Source organism: Brachyistius frenatus, unplaced genomic scaffold, assembly GCF_029030835.1.
Source record: "Brachyistius frenatus isolate BFR_SWC_R1_liver_20210118 unplaced genomic scaffold, ASM2903083v1 Contig_94, whole genome shotgun sequence".
Taxonomy (NCBI): domain Eukaryota; kingdom Metazoa; phylum Chordata; class Actinopteri; family Embiotocidae; genus Brachyistius; species Brachyistius frenatus.
The window spans coordinates 1-22,636 of record NW_027210693.1 but is presented as its reverse complement, the minus strand read 5'-3'; the positions used below and the strand labels follow the sequence as shown (position 1 = coordinate 22,636).

The 22,636-nt window shown below is 42.2% G+C and overlaps 2 protein-coding genes across 4 annotated transcripts; both read left to right on the top strand.

Moving 5' to 3' along the window:
• The first annotated feature begins 280 nt into the window (after window positions 1-280).
• Window positions 281-7,167, top strand: klhl8 (kelch-like family member 8). 3 transcript variants are annotated; one of them, XM_069710741.1, is made up of 12 exons: window positions 281-364; window positions 2,390-2,609; window positions 2,901-2,962; window positions 3,159-3,324; window positions 3,514-3,663; window positions 4,104-4,290; window positions 4,547-4,690; window positions 4,870-4,981; window positions 5,074-5,242; window positions 5,326-5,485; window positions 5,911-6,112; window positions 6,233-7,167. In XM_069710741.1, the coding sequence occupies exons 2-12, from the start codon at window positions 2,412-2,414 to the stop codon at window positions 6,354-6,356; spliced, it is 1,674 nt and encodes a 557-aa protein (XP_069566842.1). In that variant the 5' UTR covers window positions 281-364; window positions 2,390-2,411; the 3' UTR covers window positions 6,357-7,167. The 3 variants fall into 3 exon arrangements, with proteins under 3 accessions (XP_069566842.1, XP_069566840.1, XP_069566841.1); XM_069710739.1 differs by having other exon boundaries at window positions 3,514-3,834; XM_069710740.1 differs by lacking the exon at window positions 281-364 and adding an exon at window positions 1,167-1,959 and having other exon boundaries at window positions 3,514-3,834.
• Window positions 7,168-9,535: 2,368 nt separating this feature from the next.
• Window positions 9,536-22,449, top strand: LOC138628002 (macrophage mannose receptor 1-like; the record flags this gene model as incomplete). Its single annotated transcript, XM_069710718.1, has 40 exons — window positions 9,536-9,596; window positions 10,759-10,904; window positions 10,985-11,097; window positions 11,351-11,475; window positions 12,254-12,477; window positions 12,578-12,684; window positions 12,771-12,889; window positions 13,011-13,146; window positions 13,640-13,722; window positions 13,829-13,948; window positions 14,034-14,135; window positions 14,214-14,372; window positions 14,541-14,623; window positions 14,980-15,124; window positions 15,225-15,269; window positions 15,363-15,530; window positions 15,953-16,072; window positions 16,169-16,279; window positions 16,376-16,408; window positions 16,515-16,649; window positions 16,786-16,932; window positions 17,067-17,201; window positions 17,759-17,916; window positions 18,019-18,163; window positions 18,281-18,335; window positions 18,443-18,509; window positions 18,587-18,720; window positions 18,801-18,844; window positions 18,968-19,141; window positions 19,349-19,503; window positions 19,635-19,748; window positions 19,871-19,986; window positions 20,161-20,315; window positions 20,400-20,605; window positions 20,689-20,866; window positions 20,958-21,182; window positions 21,540-21,709; window positions 21,781-21,851; window positions 22,134-22,234; window positions 22,330-22,449. Coding segments are annotated over exons 1-40 (5,005 nt in total), but the record flags the coding sequence as incomplete, so codon positions are not given.
• Window positions 22,450-22,636: the final 187 nt, after the last annotated feature.

Below are 22,636 nucleotides of genomic sequence, written 5' to 3'. Positions count from 1 at the left end.
AAAAATATAAAATGCACAGTATATACAGTACAGTATATATCTATACATATTACATACAAACAACCAAGAAACACAAGTCAACAGTGTTATAGTTTAATACATGAAATTACATCGCTGCACGTCTACTGTGCGTCCCTATTGGACGGTGTGGTGTCTTGATATTTCAGGCTGCCACGCTGAACCAGCTTTTAATGAACCTGAAAAGGTTTTAAATCTGCTTTCCATCTCATTCACTCAGCTGCTGATTCGAGTTCAAAGCTATAAAACTACATTACCCACAAAGCACCTGGGTTCGGAACGAACGTGCCAATGCCAAACATTCCACCGAAAGAAGCCGGCATTTTATTTCTTGCTACGACATGAGGTATCTAAATTAAATATATATACTGACCTGTTGTAACTATTCTCTAATGTTTTGTTTTTGTTTTTGGGTAGTGTTTGCACTTCTCCGGGTGTCGCTTTTCCGCTGAATTCGCGGTTGCATCTCGTCCCGTTTCCTGCCAGGTATCGTTGGCTGTCACGCCGATTGCTTAGCTGCCGTTAGCGGAGCAGCTAACCGTGAATCAACTGTAAATATAAACTAAACCGGTTCTTCGTCCTGAATATTTACACTTTCTCTCGTTCTTCTAATGTCGAAGAGCAAGCTGATAAACCACGTCTGTTATATACTTGTGGATCAAAACCCTGATTTATTGGGGTTTGTGTGCGAGACTGCATTTTTTTTTAAATATATATATATATATATGTATCAGGCTGAACTTAATGTTTTATACATATTAGTGCTTTGTTAGGACCTCAAAATTACACTTCTGCAAGATTGTGTATTATATAGATAATGTAATAACTTTCTAGGTGTAAGACGGGGTGAAAAAAATAAGTCATAAATTGCAGTAATTGTCAAAACTACTTCCAGGTTCCTGCACAATAACAACAACAACAACAACATGCATCTTCTTCTCAATCTCTCAAAAAGTGTTGAGTTGAATTTCCCAATTCAGTGTGCAGGGAGCAAGTTACTGTCACAATACTCAGACCTAATGACAAAACCCCATGCACTGATGTGACATGTGCTGACTACATGCACCATGCACCATGCACAGCACTGCATGTGGTTGCAGGAGAGGTGATTTGTCTTGACAGCAGTAGATCCTCAGGAGTGCAGAGCCTCCTATCTTCTTCTGTGTGCTTTTGTGCCTAACGAGACATCCCAGTGTACTCTGAATTATTGACCATCTCGCTCCACTTAGTCTTTATAAATATTAAAACACACAGTCTGGAGATGTTCGGCATCTCGGGGTGTTCAGAGCGTTTCCAGAGTTGCCGAATCTCCCCGCGCGTGTCGAGAAACCAAACGGCCTCCCAAGACGAAGCCTACAAAAGTGGAACAGAAATGGAGAGGGTCTTTTTAATCACCGGCGCATATCGTGGGACTTGGATGTTTCCTGCTCCTACAGCTGACAGGACTAGCGATGAGGGGGCGATACACGGAGTCTATTGAGAGTCAGAGGCAAAGCTTAAAAGAGAGACAGTGCATCATCTGTAAGGTGTGGGTGGAGCTTTGGCCTCTGGCTGTCTGCTCAGTGTCTGTTCCCAACAAAGCTGTGGAGACTTTTCATCAGATTCAGCAATAGATGTGATTTTTTTTTTTTTTTTTTTTTACATTACACTTTTTTCTTTTGAAGTTTTTTTTTTTTTTTTTTTGTCTCTTGGAGCCAACTGGCTGTCCTATTTTTGCACATTTGACTTCAGTCTTTGCTGAATGAGGAAAGGGGAAGTGACACCGAAAGGAGGAGGCATACTGACCAAAAGTTGCTCAGCTGGCAGGCAAAGTCCCCCACCACTAATTTACCTTTTTGTTACCTCCATTGACGCTTGCAGAATGCTATTTGCTTTGAGTTGCAGTTTTTGACTGCTAATTGTTCTTGGATGGGTCAGTGGAATTAAAAATCATTGCAAAAGGTAGGCACTAATTAATTTTATACCATTGTTTTTAGCCTTTCCATATAATTGTACTGGGTGAAACAGTGCTCTGTTATTTCAGTATTTTCAGTTCCTCAATTATTCATGTATAATATGCTGAAAAATGCCAGTCACACCCAGAAATCGAAGGCAGATATGCTCTTTCTCTCTTTTTTTTTTTTTTTTTTTTAAACCACCAGCGCAAAACCCAACAATATGTCATTAATTTAATGAGTTAATGATAGAACCAGAGAAAAATTGTCATTTCTGCTTAAAAAGAGCCAAATTAAAACCCTAAGTGTTGCTGATTTATTTTCTGTAGAGCATTTTTGTCCATGTTACCCACCTCTACTTGCCACTGTTTTTTTTTTTTTGTTGTTTTTTTTTAACCAGGTGTTCACACTCCTGTCCTCTGTCTTCTTTCCTGCAGGTGTTGTTTCCTGTAGCCCACGATGGCACCAGGGGATGTGGTGCCAGACCATGCCAAGCAGCCCAAGCCCAAGGAGAAGCGGCCTGGAAACAGGGCAACCAAAGCAGAATGTGAGCCCGATGGGTCTTTTATCTTTGAAGCTCACGAAGCCTGGAAGGACTTCCATAACTCACTCAGGCATTTCTATGAAGTGGGGGAGCTCTGCGACGTCACGCTGAAGGTAGGCCTCTCTGTCTGGACTCGAGCAACCAGACAGTTGTGTTTGGTCTCCGCTGATATTTGTTTATGTTGTTAGTGATGTCAGGTTGAAGATGATTTTTACAAAGAATATTTTAAAGATGTATTGTATGTTTTGGTTGGTTTATTTTCTGTCTGTGAATAGATATAAATATCACGGTATATACTGTCACAATAGAAAAAAAAAAAGAAGAAGATGGGTGAGCTTATCAATATTTCATGAGAGTGAGCTCTGTTCTTAGATTGTGCATTTTGTGTTTGTCTGTCTTTGTAGGTCGGCAGTAGGTTGATACCATGCCACAAGCTTGTACTGGCTTGTGTTATCCCTTACTTCAGGTGTGTCCCATATTTTTTCCATTCTTTTGATACAAAGAAATACATGTGCATGTAATGAATTACAGGGCAGGTCAGAACATAAAATATATTGTTGGCAACTTGCAAATTACAGCATGGTTGCACTTTAACATATTGATAACATGAAGCGTTTCTTTTAGTTGTTTTGTCTTGTCTGAATGTGTACTTCCTCCCTCAGGGCCATGTTCCTGTCAGAGATGTCGGAGGCCAAGCAGGAACTGATTGAGATCAAGGACTTTGATGGTGATGCCATCCAGGACCTGGTGCATTTTGCTTACTCCTCTAAGCTCACCTTAACTGTGGACAATGTCCAGCCACTGCTGTATGCTGCCTGCATCCTCCAGGTAAACAAACACACGTCATCAAACAACAAACAGCGCAGGGAATTTGTTATTGCATGACATGAACTGAGCTGTTCTGCATTTTCAAGTATACACCCTCATACACACTTCAAAATACACTTTGTGGTCGGAACCAGACTGTATTATGGACTAATACTGTGTCACCATTGTTTTATTCCCTGAATCTGTTAGGTTGAGTTGGTGGCGAGAGCCTGCTGCGAGTACATGAAGGCCCACTTTCACCCCACCAACTGCCTGGCAGTTCGAACCTTCGCCGAGAGCCACAATCGCGTGGACCTGATGGACATGGCCGACCGCTACGCCTGTGAGCACTTCACCGAGGTAGTGGAGTGCGAGGACTTCACAGCTGTGTCACCCCAACACTTGCGCACATTACTTTCCTCCAGCGAGCTCAATATCCACTCGGAGACACAGGTGTACAATGCAGCTGTGAAATGGCTGAAAGCAAACCCACAGCACCACGAGAGCTGGCTGGACCAGATCATGTCTCAGGTTAGAGACGGCATCCTTTGCCCCTGGAGAGTTTGATCTGGCTGGAGAGATTGTTGTATTTTTATTAGTGTTGTACTTCAAGATGTTTTGCATTTACATGTGGAAGTACCTCTGTATGTGTTGTTCTTGTAAACTTTATGACCTTTTGGTACTCCAATGTTTTGCTGCATATCTGTGTGTGAAATTAGCGTCACAGACTGTATATGTTCACAGCTTCATAAATGGGACTTTAACAACACCATTACACTCCCTGTTTGTGGCTTCTCCAGGTACGCCTCCCTCTACTCCCCGTAGACTTCCTGACTGGAACAGTGGCGAAGGACGAGATGATCAAAGGTAACCTGAGTTGTCGCGACCTGATGGACGAAGCCAGGAACTATCACCTGCACCTCAGCAACAAGGTGGTCCCAGACTTTGAGTATTCAGTCCGCACCATACCCCGGAAGCACACTGCAGGTAGTTCTTATAGGGTCAGGGTTTGCTTTGATTTTATGACATTTACGGCGACATTCAGCATTTTTTCTCATGATTTGAAAAACGATCGTCACCGAAACACCACACGGATGCGCAAAATGAAATGCTAAATGATTTGCAATTAAGGTGATGGCGTAATATATTCTCCATCTTTTGAAATGTTGTTCGTTCTGAAGTTCTATGGACGTTAAGTATTTAGTGTCTTCTTTCCTCAGTGTGCCAACTTTTTGCTCCTCAGGGGTTTTGTTCTGTGTGGGCGGCCGGGGGGGTTCTGGTGACCCGTTTCGTAGCATCGAATGCTACTCTATCACCAAGAACAGCTGGTTCTTTGGTCCTGAAATGAACAGCAGACGACGTCATGTGGGTGTAATATCGGTTGGAGGTAAGAGGGGTTTCATATGAACACGCTATAGAACATAAAAGGCATGTAGCAGTGAAGTGATGGGTTTAGTAACTGAGGGACACTGAAACATTACTGGACATATTGGATCCATGCCTTGTGGTCTGGGCACATATTTATAAAGCCTGTAATTCAGATTTGTTTTGTGTTGCCTTCCTTAGGTAAGGTTTATGCTGTTGGTGGCCATGATGGTAACGAACACTTGGGCAACATGGAGATGTTTGATCCCCTCACCAACAAGTGGATGATGAAAGCCTCCATGAACACCAAACGGTACATAGACAGTGAAATATTTATAGACATGTTCAATGGAAAAACTTGAATGTCTAAATTTATATTGTATTGTTATTTGATGTGCGTTTCAGGAGGGGCATCGCTCTGGCAGCTCTCGGTGGTCCTATATATGCAATTGGAGGTCTGGATGACAACTCGTGCTTCAACGACGTGGAGCGTTACGACATCGAAAGCGACTGCTGGAGCGCTGTGGCTCCGATGAACACCCCCAGAGGAGGAGTTGGATCTGTGGCATTGGGGGTAAAACTGATGAGAAAAGTCAGGTTGTTTATGTTTGACATGGGATCCGCACTTCACGGCTTTCTACCCTTTCTCCTTGTCAGAGTTTCGTGTACGCAGTGGGAGGCAACGACGGCGTGGCGTCACTCTCCAGCGTGGAGCGGTTCAATCCTCACCTCAACAAGTGGTCGGAGGTCAGCGAGATGGGCCAGCGGCGGGCCGGAAATGGAGTCAGCAAACTCAACGGCTGCCTCTACGTAGTGGGTGAGAGAAATCACGAGATACATAAATATATACATAAAGTATACAAAAGTTCTGAGATGTGCACATTTAGTTGTACTCCAGTGACTGAAACTTCCTCGTACGTGGGCGCCTTTCTTCATATGCCCACATCACATGCTTTAAGTGCACGCCCTTCAGTTTTATACACAAATGCACCAATCAGGAAACATAAAAGTTCATGTTTTATAAAGGTGGTAACTGATTCACGGATGTTTATTCCACCACTTGAATTTGAAGAGTCATTGAAGCATTCGGATTTCTGTTGTGGCATAAAGTCCTGGGAAAAATAACCCGGTGTGGACTCGTGAAGTTCTCTTAAATTAATGCTACTTAAGTTGTTCCACCTTCCTCCAGTTGTGCAAGCTGTAAATGTTGCTCTTTGAAATAATTGTCTCTCCGATTTAAAGGTGGTTTTGATGACAACTCCCCCCTGAGCTCCGTAGAGCGCTTCGACCCACGAATGCACCGCTGGGAGTACGTGTCTGAGCTCACCACCCCTCGCGGGGGAGTCGGCGTCGCCACTGTAATGGGCAGAGTGTTTGCAGTTGGAGGCCACAACGGAAACATTTACCTGAACACAGTGGAAGCTTTTGAGCCTCGGATGAACAGGTGAGCGTTAAAACTGGAGGAAATGAAACGGCCCCCCCTGAACAGCAGTCATCATTTCAGCTGTGTTTATATATGCCCCCCTCATCATTTCCTTGTTATGTGTTCGTCTTTGCCGTGCAGGTGGGAGCTGGTGGGCTCGGTGTCTCACTGCCGGGCCGGCGCCGGCGTGGCCGTCTGCTCGTCTCACATCAGCAAGATCCGAGACGTCGGCCAGGGCTCCAGCAACGTGGTGAACTGCATGTGACGACCACTCGGCGGACCGCCGGAGTGCCAGGTCACCATTCGATCTGATCACAGCACAAGCACACCGCACACGAAGCACACAGACGGTGACGTTGTTGACCCTGAACATCGGCGTAACGCCGAAGGCGGATGTTCTGTCTGTACATGCTGACTGAGGAATATTAGGGAGATTTTACTGACTTGAAGTGCACATTTGACAAATCTAGTCTTCTTTGACAAAACGACACATTCAAGACTTGTTGTTCTTGACTCCTGCTGGTGTTACTTGCAATCGTTGATGTAGTATTTTGTACTGTATTCTCTTCTGTTTGTCTGCCTTGACATAGTTTTGAGGTTGTTTTTTTTTAAGGGAAAATAGTAGCTGAGCCATGAATTTAATACAAAACCTCACCGAGTGAGAGGAAAGCTTGGATTCAGGACTACTAGGTTTACCGTGCACATTTTGAATAAGGACTTTACAATGGGCCAGTATGAGAGAATTTTAAAGGTGGCCTCTAATAAGACTTTTATTGGTTAGTCTAAGACAAATCAGTATTTTGAAGATGCTCGTAGTGGATTCATCACCAGCCTGTGCAGCTAAAGCACTGACATTCCCATCAATCTGAAACGGGATGTTAAGATGCAAATACATTTCCAATATTCCTGCGATTGTATTCCACTATAAGTGAAATAAGACGCTTTTTTTTTTTTTTTTTTTTTTTAATATATATATATAAAGGTAACTTTCAGATTTATTTATTTTTTTGCCCTTATTATGTTTGAATAATCACTTGAATCTCATTGGAATAAATCCGTCGTCGGTCTGACCGACGGGCGGATTACGCTGCTGCAAGTGCCAAACGCAGAAAAGCAGTGAGACAAAGCTGTAAATGCAACTCGGGTACGACCGCCTGCTGAATCCCAAGTCGACTCGTTTACTGGGATCTGAGAAGTTTAAGAAAGTGTGACGACTTTACCGTAGTCGAGGAGGGATCAGAGCAATATGGTGCATCTCTTCAGTTCTTCTCCAGTTTTACATTATTGTACAGAGATCTTTTCAAACTAATAGACACACACACGTTCAAATTAGAGATTTGTGTTTGACGATAGCTGGACTGTCAGAAATCCTAATCCGAGTGTTTTCAGATGAGATTCAGCCGAGGTTTGTGTCTGCAGATGGTTCGGTTATATTTTAATATATGGACATTTTTGTATAATAAAATAGGCGTATCTTTGGTATTATTCTTTACTATACTATCTAATCCATTGCTGTGCACTATTTTCCTAGAATAGATGTGAAGTCTGAGTATATTTTTGTCCTAAATGGAGAATTTAATGTTATTCTTGTTTATCGTTTGAAGATGTTTATTTAACACCTATTTCTGACTTACTGAAGAAAAACATGTATAATTTCAGGCTGCAGTTTTGTTTTCAGAATAGGCTGACGGATGACTTTTAAACAGATATGCCGTTTACTGTTTGTATAAGAAAAAGATGTTGTTGCACAGTTTGTGTCCCACCGGTATTAAATTACTGTCAATCATTTTTACACCGAAACTGAAGCCAACTTTGTTAGCAAAGGAGTCTTTTGTAAACTTTGTGTTGTTCTTCCTCCTCTTGACTGCTTCCATCTTTTGCTTTTATTTACCTGGTATAAATTGATACAATAAAGTAACATGTAAAGTTCACGGGTGGGAGAACTCCTCTTTTGTTTTTTTTCTGGGACGGTTAATGACTCTGAACTCGATGTAAACTTGGGCTGTGACGATCATGAAACTTTATTTGACGAGTAATTGTCATGTATATGATTCCGATTAATGATTTAATTATCTGTTTCTGTTCGTTTTGTGTCCCTAATTATCGTAATAATTCACATACGGCTTACGACGAAGAAAAGCCATTTACTAAGTTTCTGTTTGCCTATTAGACCTTTAGAAATTAAAATGTTCTCAGGGTTGAAACATCACTACTTAAAGATACAAAACTTGTTACTGACGTACACAAAGAAATGACAGGTAATAATAATCAAAATAAACAATGTACCATGTGACGCTAATTCTTCCTTTCAGGGTTCGTTTAACGAAGCATCAGACCTTCCTGGGTTTGCATTTAATCCTCATTCAGTCATAAAATTAGAATTTTTTTTTTTTTTTGGTGAAAAAGCATTTCGTACAATCGGTTCACGTCTGCTGAGCAATATAAAACAAATACGAAATTTGATTGGAAATTTGCAATTGTTGCGTTGCAACGCGTTATTACACCACGTTAAAAAGTAACGGCTGGAGGCGGAGGTTTGGCTTTATAAGTTTATTGACAGTTGACATATGATTGTTGTAAACTGTCTTCTGGACTTTGTGGTTTTGTGTCGAATGTGATCGGCGCGCCACACTTTTGTATTCACTGTGTTATGAAAGTTTTCCAAAGCTCCAAGAGGTTAATAAACAAATGTATTTACCTAAAAGGTTGTTTTGTTCAAGAAACTATTTGTATTGAGTTCTTGGGACGTATATCACATCCAATTTTCAGCATTTATGTTTCGTGAAAAGAATGAAGTGGCATCAAATGAAATATGTACAACCTTTTAATGCTTGGAGCAGGTAAGTAGATTTGATCCATTTAATCACAAGTAATTTCAGTGCTTTGCTTTAAGTTGTATTCAGCCATAAGTGCCACAGAAAAAAAGACTATAATAAAGGCAAGAAATAGGTTACAAACAATCATAGTCTTTCTTGAGATGTAAACATTGCAGAACATTTTATAATCTTAGAAAAAAAGATTCATTTTGCATTGTTAAATTGTTGTTTATTACTGGTAATTGTTGGTTCCAATTACATGAAATGTTAGTTTTGTCCTTCATATTGCGCATGCTGGAATTTTTATTGACCTACAGAAATAAACTCTAGTTTTTAATGTGAAATGAGTCAAGAGGTCAAGTGTTGGTCATCTGTACTTTACTGCTTTCAGTCTTTGGACCCTGGACGAATGCTGAAATGAGGAATGCGGAGGAGAAGATGCTCAGATGTCTGAACACTTGGAGTCAGAGCACATCGCACACACACACACACACACACACACACACACACACACACACACACACACACACACACACACACTGCCAGGCTCAGAGGAGGCTGGAGACGAACCTGAAGCTTCTAGGATGAGTAGAAACGCACCTTGAGAAGTTAACACAAAGAAAAAGAAATGGACAGAGGACAAAGAATTCTTCTGACGCTGCTCAGCTTTGCAGCTCTTCTTGCTTTTGGTAAGTCTGTTTCTTCATTATATTTTTTTGTGGTGTGTTTGACAACCTTTTAATTTCAATAACTGAATTATTTTTGTGCCAACCTCAGGGATTACTGACCCTGTTTTTAGATTGAAATTCTTAAAGACACAGTTGTACTAAAAAAAAGCAGACATATGGGCTGAAACTGACTTTTTAAACTATGATGCATTTTGATGGAAGGTAGCTGTTGAAAACATTAATTACATGACGTGTTTTGTACTGTAGGTTTGAAAACTGTACATGACAGCACATGATGTGCATGTCTGTGATTGAAGGGGACTCGTGAACCAAAATCTCTTGTAAAGAGATTCAAAACTAAATTAAATTCTCCTCTAATCAGAGCAGAAGATTTAATCATGAATCAGAAGAAGCTTTACTTAATTTTTCTAACTTTCCTTCTTTGATGGTCTGTTCGAAAAATAAAAATGACTTGATTTCTAAAAACATATTTTTAAACTACCGTTTCCAACTAAATAACTTTAAACTGCTCATCTTAAAAATGGGACCAAAAAAAATTATATTTTACTGTCAAATTTAGTTTCCTCCACCAAGTGTTTTGAGAAAAAAAAGTTCTATATACTTAAGAAATAGTTTAGCTGGCTGAAGACTGTAGTATATTTTGTATTCTGACATATTTTCTATGTGGGCATCGAGCAGAGAGATAACATTAAGGTGATGAACACTTTGCATCAGCGGCCTTGTCATCTTTCACCTAATTAAGATTGTATGAAAAACATGTGACTCTGGTGTTTCTGAAGTTGTTAAAAGTCAAACATTTACCCAATAATTTTTGGTCAAAGTTGACTGACATGGCTGAACTGTGGATCTGTCATGGGACTTTTATGACTGACGAACATTCAAATGATTCACCAGCTTGTGAAATGTATACATCAACTCAAGTAACCAGTGAACTTCTTGTTTTCACTGTTTGTAGTCTTTCTGCTTGAAAGATATGTGGTACCATAATGATTAATAATCTTTTATCTTATACTCTTTCATGTGTTCAACAGCTGCATTCATTGGTTGAAATTTATAATAACTGCACACAGCAAAAGAGGAGCTTTTGTATTTCTGATGGCTGGACATGTGCTGACTCTCATATTTGCTGTTTTTCTATCTTCTTTCTTTTTTATATTTTCAGCCCAAAGCCAGTGTCACCCCGGCTGGAGGGAGTATGAGAACAAATGTTACTACTTTTCAAACGATACAAAGACGTGGTTGGAGGCAAACGCGTTTTGTTTGGGGCAGAACGGCAACCTGATGAGCATTCAGGACATTCATGAGAGGGTGAGACATACACACACAGATTGAAATTCAATGAACGCTTTCTCATCATTTTACACTCTGTCTTTTTTTTTTTTTTCTAGTTATGGGTGAGGACACAAATCAGCACCGAGATCTACTGGATAGGCCTGAACGACAGAATCACAGAAAATGTCTGGCAGTGGAGCGACGGGAGTCCTTTTATAGAATACTTATCGTATGTCATACTGTTTATTTGTTTAACTCATGAACTGTGTTCCTCTATTTAGTTCACATGACATCTACTACATGTCTGTCCATCTTAAAATAACAGTACTTCCATATTTTTACCCATTCAAATGTATTTTAGTTGGCTTTTTTTCATATCTGAATCAAAGGTCATGAAATTCATGAACATAACACGTGATTAAAAATGCAGACTTGTATTTTTCTGACGTTTATCCAAAATGTTCTCGTCACTCCTGTTTCAGATACTGGATGTCAGGCCAGCCTGATAACTTGGGCGACTGCGGTCAGGTGGTTGGATCTGACTTTGGACAGTGGAATGATGAAAACTGTGACAACAAGAGGAAATATATCTGCAAGCACATCAACCGTAAGTCAGCTCGAGTGCAAACAATCACATTGATTTTTACCGTCTCTGCAGCCACTCAGGCAACAAAAATAACTAAACTTCAAGTTGGAAGTGGAATCCAACCAGTCTTTTAAAATGCATGAGTCAGACCTACAAAACTTTTTTTGTATAATTATTTTTAATAAAAGGTTCACTAAATTTTGCACACATCACACACTGTATGGTCCTTCTGGTTCCGGGGTTTGAGTATGAAGATCCACACTGTTTGGTTGTAGGGCTAAATTTTATGACGTAATAATTTGATGCCTGAACAACCAAAATTCTGCACCATCCGATCAAGCTTGCAACACAGCTTTTTTTTTTTGTATATCACTTGGTTATATTTTGTTTAAACTCGAGGGTTGTTTTCTTGGCATTTGACAGTTGAAAAAGCAGACAGGAAACACAGGAAGAAAGAGTAGTGTAAAAAAATATTTTTAAAACCTGCATCTTTTACATCCACATTTAAATCGGTTCGTCGTCTTTTTCATCAAAACCTTCACCCCCTTAATCTTTACCAAACACTAAACTCAGGATATTACAACTGTTAAAGTTTCGTGTTTTGAACTGTGCTTTGTCACTGGGATGTTTAACATTTGAAATACAACCTTTTTTTTTTTCTCCAGAAAGCGGAGTTAAATTTCCAAATCCCATCATTTGGCTCAGACCCAGCTGGCACGAGACACAATGTTTTATCAAATTATTCTTCACTTGAAGGACTAATAACACTTGAAACATGTTTTCTTTTTCTGCTCCTCAGCAAATCCTGGCCCAAGCTGCGACATAGCCAACGGGTGGCGGCCGTATGGCTCCAACTGCTACAGGCTGAAGTCAAACTCACAGAAGAGCTGGGTGGCAGCCAGACATGACTGTGTGCAGGAAGGAGGAGACCTGGTGTCCATTATCTCACAGGACGAAAACAATTATGTGGTGGGAACAATGGACCAAACTCATGTTGACATCTGGATCGGGTTCTCCACGCTGGTGAGAAGATCAGAGTGCATTGAGGCGTCCAGAAGATCACTGGCTTCTTTATGATTTGTTATGAAGTACATGAATGTGAAGATGAGCTTTGTTTGTCCAGAAATGCAGCAAGATTTCATGTCAAGTTGAAGTGGGGAGCAGAGACCTTGCCTGGTCTGATGCTGCTCAAGGGACATATAGAAACTGGGCCCCCAACCAACCTGTAATGTAAGATATCCTATCGAAACACGAGGCATTTCAACTTTTAATATTCATTTTTTAAAATCACGGTTAAAGCTCGTGTTCTCCGACAGTGACGCAGCGACTGGAACATGTGCTGCAATCGTCAAAGACGCATCAGGAGTATTTGGAAAATGGACGTCCCATGTGTGCAGATACGAGCGTCCATACATGTGTAAACGTCCGCTGAACAGTAAGCTGGATTGTATTGGAAAAACACACGGAGGACATTTCATGTTCTAATTATGGTAACCTTCATCTTTGAATTCTGCTTTTCCTCCCTCTAACCTTTTCCAAATGTTCCTCGCCTGCAGCCATCTGCCCTCCCGGCTGGCTGAGCTTCTCTGGCAGTTGTTACTGGATGGTCAGTAACATCAATCTGTTGACCACCTGGCACGAGGCTTTCACCAAGTGTTCTGACTTGGGGGCTCATCTTCTGATTATAAACAGGTAGGGAAGAATAATATCGCAACATTTCACAGCCAAAGACAAACTAACTTTAATACAAGAAATAAAAACGGTGGTCTTCTAACAAATGGAAAGATAAATTCGTAACCAGTAAATGTTGCCCAGTTCAACACAATCAGTGGTTTTGCTACTGCAGCCAAATTCAGCTAAATTTATTAAAACTGCTGAAAAATCAACATCTTTGTTTTGTTTTTATTTTGGCTGTTTTTACGTTACACTAGTGCGGCTGTACACTTGTTTTTTTGGGGGTTTTTTCAACTCTGTCTCTTGAAAAGAAAAGCGAATAATTGCATTTCCCCAAACTATTGATTTAAGAGACTCTTGACAAATATAGGAAAGTTAAGAGCCACTTGTAGCCAGTTTAATTAGGATTTCAAGAATTCAGTCTGCACAGTTTCAAACAAAGTCTCTACTGCATTTAATCCCACAGAGGATAAAACTTATCTGTTATGTTTGTCTTGTTCCTCTTCTACAGTCAAGATGAGCAGTTTTTCATAAATGGGAAACTTCCAGACTTTCACCAAGTGGAAATTCCTGACATCTGGATCGGTTTATCAGGTACTCCACCGACTCGGTGCTTTCATCCCCGTAATGAAACAACTAAAAACACCATGTTACCTTTACAGGAGGTGTGATTTATGAAAAAGGTTTGTCATGTTAACAGATAAGGACCAGGACGGGCAGTTCAGGTGGGTGGATAAATCCGAGATTGAGTTTTCAAACTACGGTACGGGTTTCCCCAGAAACACTGCAGGATTCTGGGATTGTGGGCAGATCTTCACAGGTAGGACCTGCTCTCTGCCGCTCTCTATTCAGAAGGAGGCTGGCATTGCAAGACCAACATCCGTTGATTTTGTGTTCTTGTCCAGGAAATTATGACGGCAAATGGGAAACAACCAACTGCTTCAAGAGCCTGGGATACGTCTGCGAGATGACAGGTGGACAGAACCCGAAACCAACATCAGCTCCTGGTTAGTACGACTTCACGTTCCCTCTTCACACACTGTCAGAGCTTCGTCAATAACTGTTTATTGTTTTTGTTTTTTCAGATTCCCACTGTGACAATGGATATTTGTTGTATGGGGCCTCCTGCTATCATTTCAAGTCCGACAGGGTGAAAACCTGGCAGGATGCCGAGGCTCACTGCACCAGCGAGCAGGGACACCTGGTCAGCTTCCACTCTCCGGAAGAACTGAGTTTCCTGACTTGTGAGCAGCTAAGAAAGCACTTTAGTTTGTCAAATTATCATGAAATTAGAAATAATTCATCTATAAATCATGTGAATGTTAGTGCAGGGACTATACAGAAGTAGTTTGAAATCAATGAGCTGTTCTTGTGTTGAATTTTGGTGACACGAATTGTCTTTTTTTCTGCAGCTCACATGCCAAGAGAAGCCTGGGTGGGACTGAACGATATCAGTGTCGAAAACCAGTTTGTATACAGCGATGGGACGCCTGCAGTAAGTAGCAAAACCAAAAATAAAATCAACCTGTTTGACACCAACACTGTAAATGTGTGAAAAGGTTCCTGTCCCTATTCTACCCTATATGAAGATCCTATTTATATCCTATATAATACAACCCCGTTTCCAAAAAAGTCGGGACGCCAACCAAAAACCAACATAAAAATGCTGAAAATGAGAAATTTGATTTAAAAAAACAAAAAAACAAAAACATATGCTCATTTTGAATTTGATGTGATTTGTGAGTTTTAACAACACTCTGTAAACGATTGGGAACCAAGGAGACCATCGCTGGAGTTTTGAAAGTGAAATGTTGTCCCGTTCGATTTTGTGCTTTTTTCTGTGGATGTCAGAACTTCCTGCCGTGGGCGCCCAACCAGCCGGACAACTGGCAGAACAATGAGGACTGTGTGCAACTCAGAGGAATGAATCACCACGAACCTGGGAAAATCAACGATGACTTCTGCACCTCCACAAAGGGATACATCTGCCAAAAAGGTGGGATACTTTCATTTACAGCACTTCATGATTTATTCATATGCCTCTTATTTTTATGATGCTTTATTTTGTAATTGTTCTTTGTCGTGTTTCTCCATAGCGAAGGGACAAGGACCTCCTCCTCAGCCTCCGACGTCTGGACCAGGTCAGCTCCGTCCTCCACTGATCAGACCTGAAACTGATACTGAAGTCTGTCTGTGTTTATGTGTGCGTGAATGAGCTGTGGTGTTTGTTACAGGATGGAACGACAAATGTGGCTCCTGGGTGTCGGACGCCTTTAACGACTACTGCTACCTGTTCAACTACCTGTCGATGAGGACCTGGGCCGATGCTCGAGCCGACTGCGTCAACCAGGGAGGAGACCTCATCAGTATCACTGATCCCTTTGAGCAGGCCTTCATACACGGTATAGGACCTTTACTTATTTTAATTCATGTTCTGATGTGTCATTTTTTTTTCTACACTCATCTGGATTCTGATTAGAACTAAGTTTTAGGTTTCACTAAAAGGTAATGATTCATTTTATTATCTTTAAATTAAATATTTCTATCTATTTTAATTTTCCCATAATGTTCGGGGTTTTTTTTCCTCAAAATATTTCAACCACATAATTCTTGAACTCTAATATTTTGTCATCCTTTTTACAGTCTGTTGTTTAGTTGAAGCTGTTATGTGTTGATTTTTTTGTGCGACTGCAGCATCTTTGAATTTACTCCGATGGCGTTCGTTTGTGAGACAATCTGGTGAAAATAGGTGGAGTTTATGTTGCTCCCATACCCGTTGAGCACCTGAACTCACCTTAATTTGTGTTTTGTTGTTTCCCGTCAGGTTTAATCCAGCAGAGTCCCACCGGGATCTCCCTGTGGATGGGCGGCCATGACTCCATCACTGAAGGCGGCTGGGATTGGACGGATGGCTCTCCTTTCCGATACATCCGCTGGAGTGAAGGTTGATATGTCATCCTGTGATTTTCTGTGAGACATAAAAGATTATTACCTTGGGGGGAAAAAAAAAATCACCTCGCATTCTCATCCTTCCTCACAGGAAACCCAGACAACTATTATGGCGAAGACTGCCTGTCTATATATATTAACGGCGGCTACTGGAATGACGACAACTGCGGGTACAAAAGAGGATACATCTGCAAGAAGAGAGGTGAGACGTGTTGCCTGAATTCTCGTTGACACTTGATGAAAAATGAAAAAAAATTCAGACAATGTTTAGATTATTCATACATGTTCTACCTTACAGGGAAAACACCTGAGCCTCCTCCACCTCACGATGGTAACGATGACACCTCAGTGTTGTTTTGAAACAACCAAAGATTTCACGTGTTGTTTGATTCCTTCAGTGTCTGGTAAATAACGTCAGTAAATTCCTTTACTCGCAGGTTTTATGACGGCGCTGGTGTGCCAGGACTCCTCCGCCGTCCTTCATTGTCCACATGAAAGTGTTATTAACATCCAGGCCGCCTTCTACGGACGAAGCAAGGACGACATCTGTCCACAGCTGGATGGATCAACAGGTGCCGCTGCACATCAGTCGCTACAGTTACAAATGCAAAGAGGATAAAAACTGTCGCATTTCACAGCATCTGATAAAGTGCTTCTTTTTCATAGATTTTGATCTATGCTTAACCAAAAGTTGTTTCTGTTCTGCAGGCAGCTGCACAGTAGAAGGAATCCTTCCTTTGTTCAGAAAGAGGTGTGACAACCGTCCTTTCTGCTTTGCGTACGCCCACACGGAGGTGGACCCCTGTCCCACTATTTCTAAATATCTGGAGATCATCTATACCTGTGAACAAAAAGGTGGGCTCTTTGTCTCCTTCTCCTTCATATCATTTTAGTATTAAAACCCAACTTCCATGTTTCCTGATGTATCACAGAATCCTCCTGTCATCGCTTCATGTTTATGTTTTGTTTTGTGCTTTTGCTGCTCACAGTGTGTCTGCACGGCCTGGGTGTCGAGAACGGGACCATCGCAAACTCTCAGCTCTCGGCTTCCTCCTCCGTCGGCTCCTTCACTCCCAGCAGAGCCCGTTTGAATGGAAACTCCTGCTGGATGCCTTTAGGAAACCGTAAGTGCCAACCAGAGACGTATGTGTATAAGAATGGACGTAGTCTCTGTGTCTGCAAAGGGAAGCCAAGGCAGGAAGTGCCTGAAGTGCGAAACCACCGAGAACCACTAGGGGCTGCCACCAAAAAAAACTCTCGCTCCACAGACTCCCATTCAGAAAGTGTCAACTTCTCTCATGAAATACTTCGTAAATCTTTTCCGCAAGTGTCAGTGAACTTCACATCTTCTGATCAGTGTTCTGACGGTCCTTCTGAAAATAATTCCTTAAAATATTAGGCATTAATCAGAGGTATGTTTGGTATGTCTGGTTTGACTCACATGGCTGAGGAGCAACTAGGTTGCAGTTATATGGTCACTACTGGTTTCAAAAAACCAAGACAGCAATTTCCAAAATAACAGACTTGAGGCTTCAAAATGGCAGTTAGCCAGTTGGAAGCAACCCAGCGGCCACACATGAAATATTTTTGTTAATAATAAAGGTCTTAATTTGATACTAAAGTTCAGGCTGGTCATGATTTCACATTGACCTGACACAACATCTCATGTCTCCTCTTTCAGCCACCTCGAGCTGGATTCAGGTGAACCTCGGCCAAACCAGGAAAGTAACAGGGATCGTGATCCAGGGATGTCCTCAGAACGACCACTGGATCACCAAGTTCAAGATGCAGCACAGCATGGATGGAACGACCTGGACCGACTACACAGCTGACGGGGCGGTGAGTCAAACCTCCAACTTTCCAAGAGCTCAGTGCCTTCATGGTGGAAAATGCACCGTTTATCTCGCCTAAATAATCATACTGTATTCTCCTAATTTCCAGTTTTTACCAGGTTCAACAGACAGAAACACTCCTGACACTCAGCTGCTCGGTACGCCTGTCGCAGCTCAGTTCATCCGCATCCTTCCGCTGGAGTTTAACGGTCAGACGGGCCTTCGCTTCGACGTCTTAGGATGCACACCCGACTGTAAGGAAACCAGTTTACCAGTTTTAGAAGCACACATTCAAATTCCAACATGTGCAGTGATGAGTTTTTCTTTTCTTTCTTTACTGATGGTTAATGATATGAACTGTGGTTCAACAGATGCCGTTGCATGCGCTAGCACTCCCAACTTCAACCTCAACAATGATCGGATGACGTGAGTAAAACCTAAAATATTTCACCACATACAAAGATGTTCTGCTGCATGTTATTTAGGTGAGATTTCATCATCATACGGCCTACTTATATGACCATGTTTTCTAGTGTCCATTGTCCAGCAGGCTGCGCCGATTCTTACTACAGAGTGTTTGGCACGTCAGTCTATCGTGGGGTATGTACCTTTATTGTCTTGGCTGTATCACAATAAGGTATTTTGTCTGCTGATACGTGATTCTCTCTCTGCGACAGGACTCGAACATCTGTGCAGCAGCTATCCATGCTGGAGTGGTGCTGAATGAGGTCGGAGGAGACTGCACTTTGCTGAAAGCTGAAGGAAAGGACTTCTATGCCGGCTCCACCAAGAATGGCATCACCTCAAGACAGTGAGTAGATGAGTTTTATAATCTGATTTTTTATTTCTTGTCCAGAGACGCTAATTCCATAATAAATCGCATTCCTACAGATTCGATGGAAACTTTGCCGTGTCTTATTCTTTTGCGGATGGAGGTGAGTTGAGATGCATTTATAATTTAAACTCTCTTCTCTGAGCAGACTACATTTTTTAACGTGTTATTCTGTTCAGTTCATGGTAATTCTAATTCTGAATCACTTTGTTCCTCTCTCCCTCAGAGCTGAGATGTTCGGGACCCGACTTGTTTGAGTTTGGAGAGTTCTGCTACAACCCTTTCAGACAGAAAAAGACGTGGCACGATGCCCGGGACACCTGCAGGAGTCTGGGTGCTGAGCTCGTGTCCATCCGCTCCATGACGGAGCAGAGCTGGCTGGAGAGCTACCTGTACATGGGTATGATTTTTATGAAAGTAGGAGGTGAAAGTCAGAAAGTAGAATGGAGGCACACGTAAAGGGAACAATTTAATCTTGTATTCGTTCCCACAGAACACATTGAAAGGCTCTGGTTCCGTTTTGATTCTGTCATCTCTAAATAATATCATGTGACTGGATCACTTTAGTCTATTTGTTGAGCAACATCCCAGTTGTCCTCCTCTCCAGTCGACAGTGACATCTGGACTGGTCTGAATGACCTGGTCGTGACCGGTATGTTCGCATGGACTGATGAATTCTTGGTGACCTTCACCTACTGGGCTCCGGGGGAACCCAACAACCACGACGGGTTCACCGAGGACTGCGTTAAGATGTTACATCAGGTGAGAAACATGGAAAACCTCACATATTTCCCTCTACATGGATCTAGTGACGCATGTTTCTGCTCATAAAAGTGTGCATCACAGGGAGAAATTTGGTTGAGAATTTGATGTTAATTTCCTTTTTGTCCCAGACTGGCCGATGGAACGACGTCTCCTGTACAGAACTTAACTCCTACATATGCAAAACGCCCAAAGCACATTACCCCCTTCCCTCTGTACAGCCCACTGTGTACGGATGTCCTCAGGTAGAATAGCATTGCTTTTCTATGTTCTTTTCAAGCTAAGACTCACGATACACGAGCTCTGATGCTGACTGAGGGAGAGCTATGGTAGTTTGTGTAACTCGTTGGTGCTCGCTGTGCCTCAGGGCTGGAAGGCGTACGGCTACGACTGCTACTGGATGGAGGAGACGCCCAGGAGCTGGTCTGATGCTAAAGCCTTCTGTGGAGAGCAGGACAGCTTCCTGCTGCACATCGGAGACGTGTGAGTTGGATGAAAGTAAAGTTGGATTAGAAAGATTATGGATGCATGTTCTGCACCTTTAATGCTCAGTGTTGTATAACAAGCTAGAATGGTGGAGCTTCCGATTCACTATTGAGAGGTGATGAATCAGATTGACGAATTAGATTTCTAGTAATCTCTTTTTTTCCTACGCAGCTATGAGCAAGCATATTTTACAGTGGTAGTGTCAGGAAAGACGGGTATATGGTGGATTGGCCTGCGAGCTCATGGAGTGGGAGGTGGAGGGGTGGACTACGTCTGGGACAACGGCTTGCCTCTCACCTTCACCCACTGGGACAGAAACCAGCCAGGTACTGATCCAACGCTGACCTGAACATCAGCGGGACAGTAAACATGTCCACATCAGAAAACACTAAGCTCCTTCGTGTCTCTAGATAACGGGGATGGTAACTGTGTGGCCATGACAACGGGTCAGGTCGGTGGTTTCTGGGACGACAAGCTGTGCTTGGACAAATACGCCTTCATCTGTGAGAAACCCAGACCCGACATCACCCCGCCCACCAAGGCCCCGACTGCTCCTCCTGCACAGGGCTGTGCTGACAGCTGGACGGCGCTGCCCCACTTCAGGAACTGTTACAAGGTAATAACTGAACATCTGAAACCACGACTCTCTGCAGGCATCACCAGGTCACAGGCTGATTTTCTTGTACTGATTCACTGCAGCTCTTCCACAATGTGGACTGGTCCCAGAAGAGGAGCTGGGACACAGCGCACGAGGACTGTGCTTCCAGAGGAGCTAATCTGGTCAGCATCCACAGTCAGGAGGAGGAAGAGTTTCTGTCCAAGTACAGCAAAGACAGCAGCAAGTGGATCGGCCTCAGTCACAGCCACACAGGAAGCGGTGGGTATAGTGTGTGTTTTACAGACTGGACCCTGGTGGAAGCTAAACCGGATCTAAGTAAAGAAAAAAAAAAAAAAAACTAATTTTGCAGGATATACTTGGAGCGACGGCACACCTCTGTCCCACACCAACTGGGGTCACGGCGAGCCCAACAACCACGAGGGCCGCGAGCAGTGCGTGGAGATGGTGAGCAGCACCAACGGGACCGTCTCCTGGTGGAACGATCTCAACTGTGACGCTCATCAGGACTGGATATGTATGATCGCCAAGGGAAAAAAACCCATCTTGCCCCCAGTGCCTCCACCTCCTCTGCCAGGTAAACTTCCCCTACAATGCATCTGTTCTTCTTGAACAGAGGGAACCAGACACAACCATGTCGAGCGTTAATTTAGGGATGAGTTTCAGAAATCTTGGACTTTTAGTGTTTCAAAATACAAATGTAAAACGTGAAGGTGAAAAGAGACACTAATTTACTACTCTAGTCAGTTTATTTCATGTATTTATTTATGTCTTAGCCTACATTAGATAATCTAAAACACATTAAGTACTTAATAAAAAAAAAAAAATTGGTTAAAACATCTGCAAAACTAGTAACAGATTGATTGAGGGGATTGAGGCTTTTTGTAGCATAAAATAAAAGCTGTTTTTTTTTTCTTCATACTTCAACCATCAGCTCCCGACTGTGGCAGCAACCCCAGCTGGAGGAAGAACAAGAACGTCTGTTACTACTACAATGACACCGACATCGTTGACTTCCACACGGCCATGAGGCGCTGCCACGAAGAGAAGGCCTTACTCGTGTCCATCCATAACACAGAGGAACAGACCTACGTTAACAGCATGGTACGTCTCTTTTCTTTTCTTTACCTCTTTAGACTTCATTATGTTAATTTGATGTTTTACCGCTCCTCCAGGTGGGAACAGGACAAGTTTCTGCAGCCTGGATTGGAATGAGCATGTTTGGCATTGCAAATGGACAGTACATGTAAGTGTATTTCTAACTGGAATTAATCTGAAGGGAAAATCTAACCTCAGAAAAGACACATTTTTCCTTCATCTGAGCAGCAGACTGACATCAGAGATCAATTTAAATCACCCACATGAAGCCATCATTCCTCCATTATCACTGAACATCTGCAAATGTGTCTACTCTAAAATGTAAAAATATGTGACTATCAGACTGTTAATTCTGCTCCAGGCAGGATTTTATTTTTATTACATGTATACAAAATGTCAGTGAGAAGATTTCTCTGTTTTACCTGCTCAGGTGGGTCGACTTCTCTCCTGTGACATACACTCACTGGAGTCCAGGCGAGCCCAACAACGCCAACGGGGAGGAACAGTGTGTGCAGATGAACAGACATCAAGGTATAAACTAGATATGGCTGTGTTTTTTTTGTGTTATCTATATTTACCAAACAACTCCCCGTGCTGACGTGTACGATGAACTGTGGCTTGTTAAGGTGGATGGAACGATGCCAACTGCGGTCGGGCTGGAGCGGCCTACGTATGCAAGAAGCTCCCCGGAGATGTCCACACCCCTCCTCCACCCACACAGCCCTGGGAGGGAAACTGTCCTGCAGGTACACACGAATGATTTAATGTATAAATCGTTAAAAAGTCATCCTACAGTATGTCGTCCAAAATATGAAAAAAAAAGTCACACTATAGCATGTCGTCCAAAATAATTTCCATATTTTGGATGACATGCTATAATATGACTTTTTTTCATATTTTAGACGACATACTTGTATGTAAAGATATGACTTT

Coding starts and splice junctions, on each gene's coding strand:
- klhl8 (XM_069710739.1), top strand. CDS start 2,412: ATGGCACCAGGGGATGTGGTGCCAGACCATGCCAAGCAGCCCAAGCCC. Junction 4,691..4,869: donor GGGTGTAATATCGGTTGGAG/GTAAGAGGGGTT, acceptor TGCCTTCCTTAG/GTAAGGTTTATGCTGTTGGT. Junction 5,243..5,325: donor TTGGATCTGTGGCATTGGGG/GTAAAACTGATG, acceptor TCTCCTTGTCAG/AGTTTCGTGTACGCAGTGGG.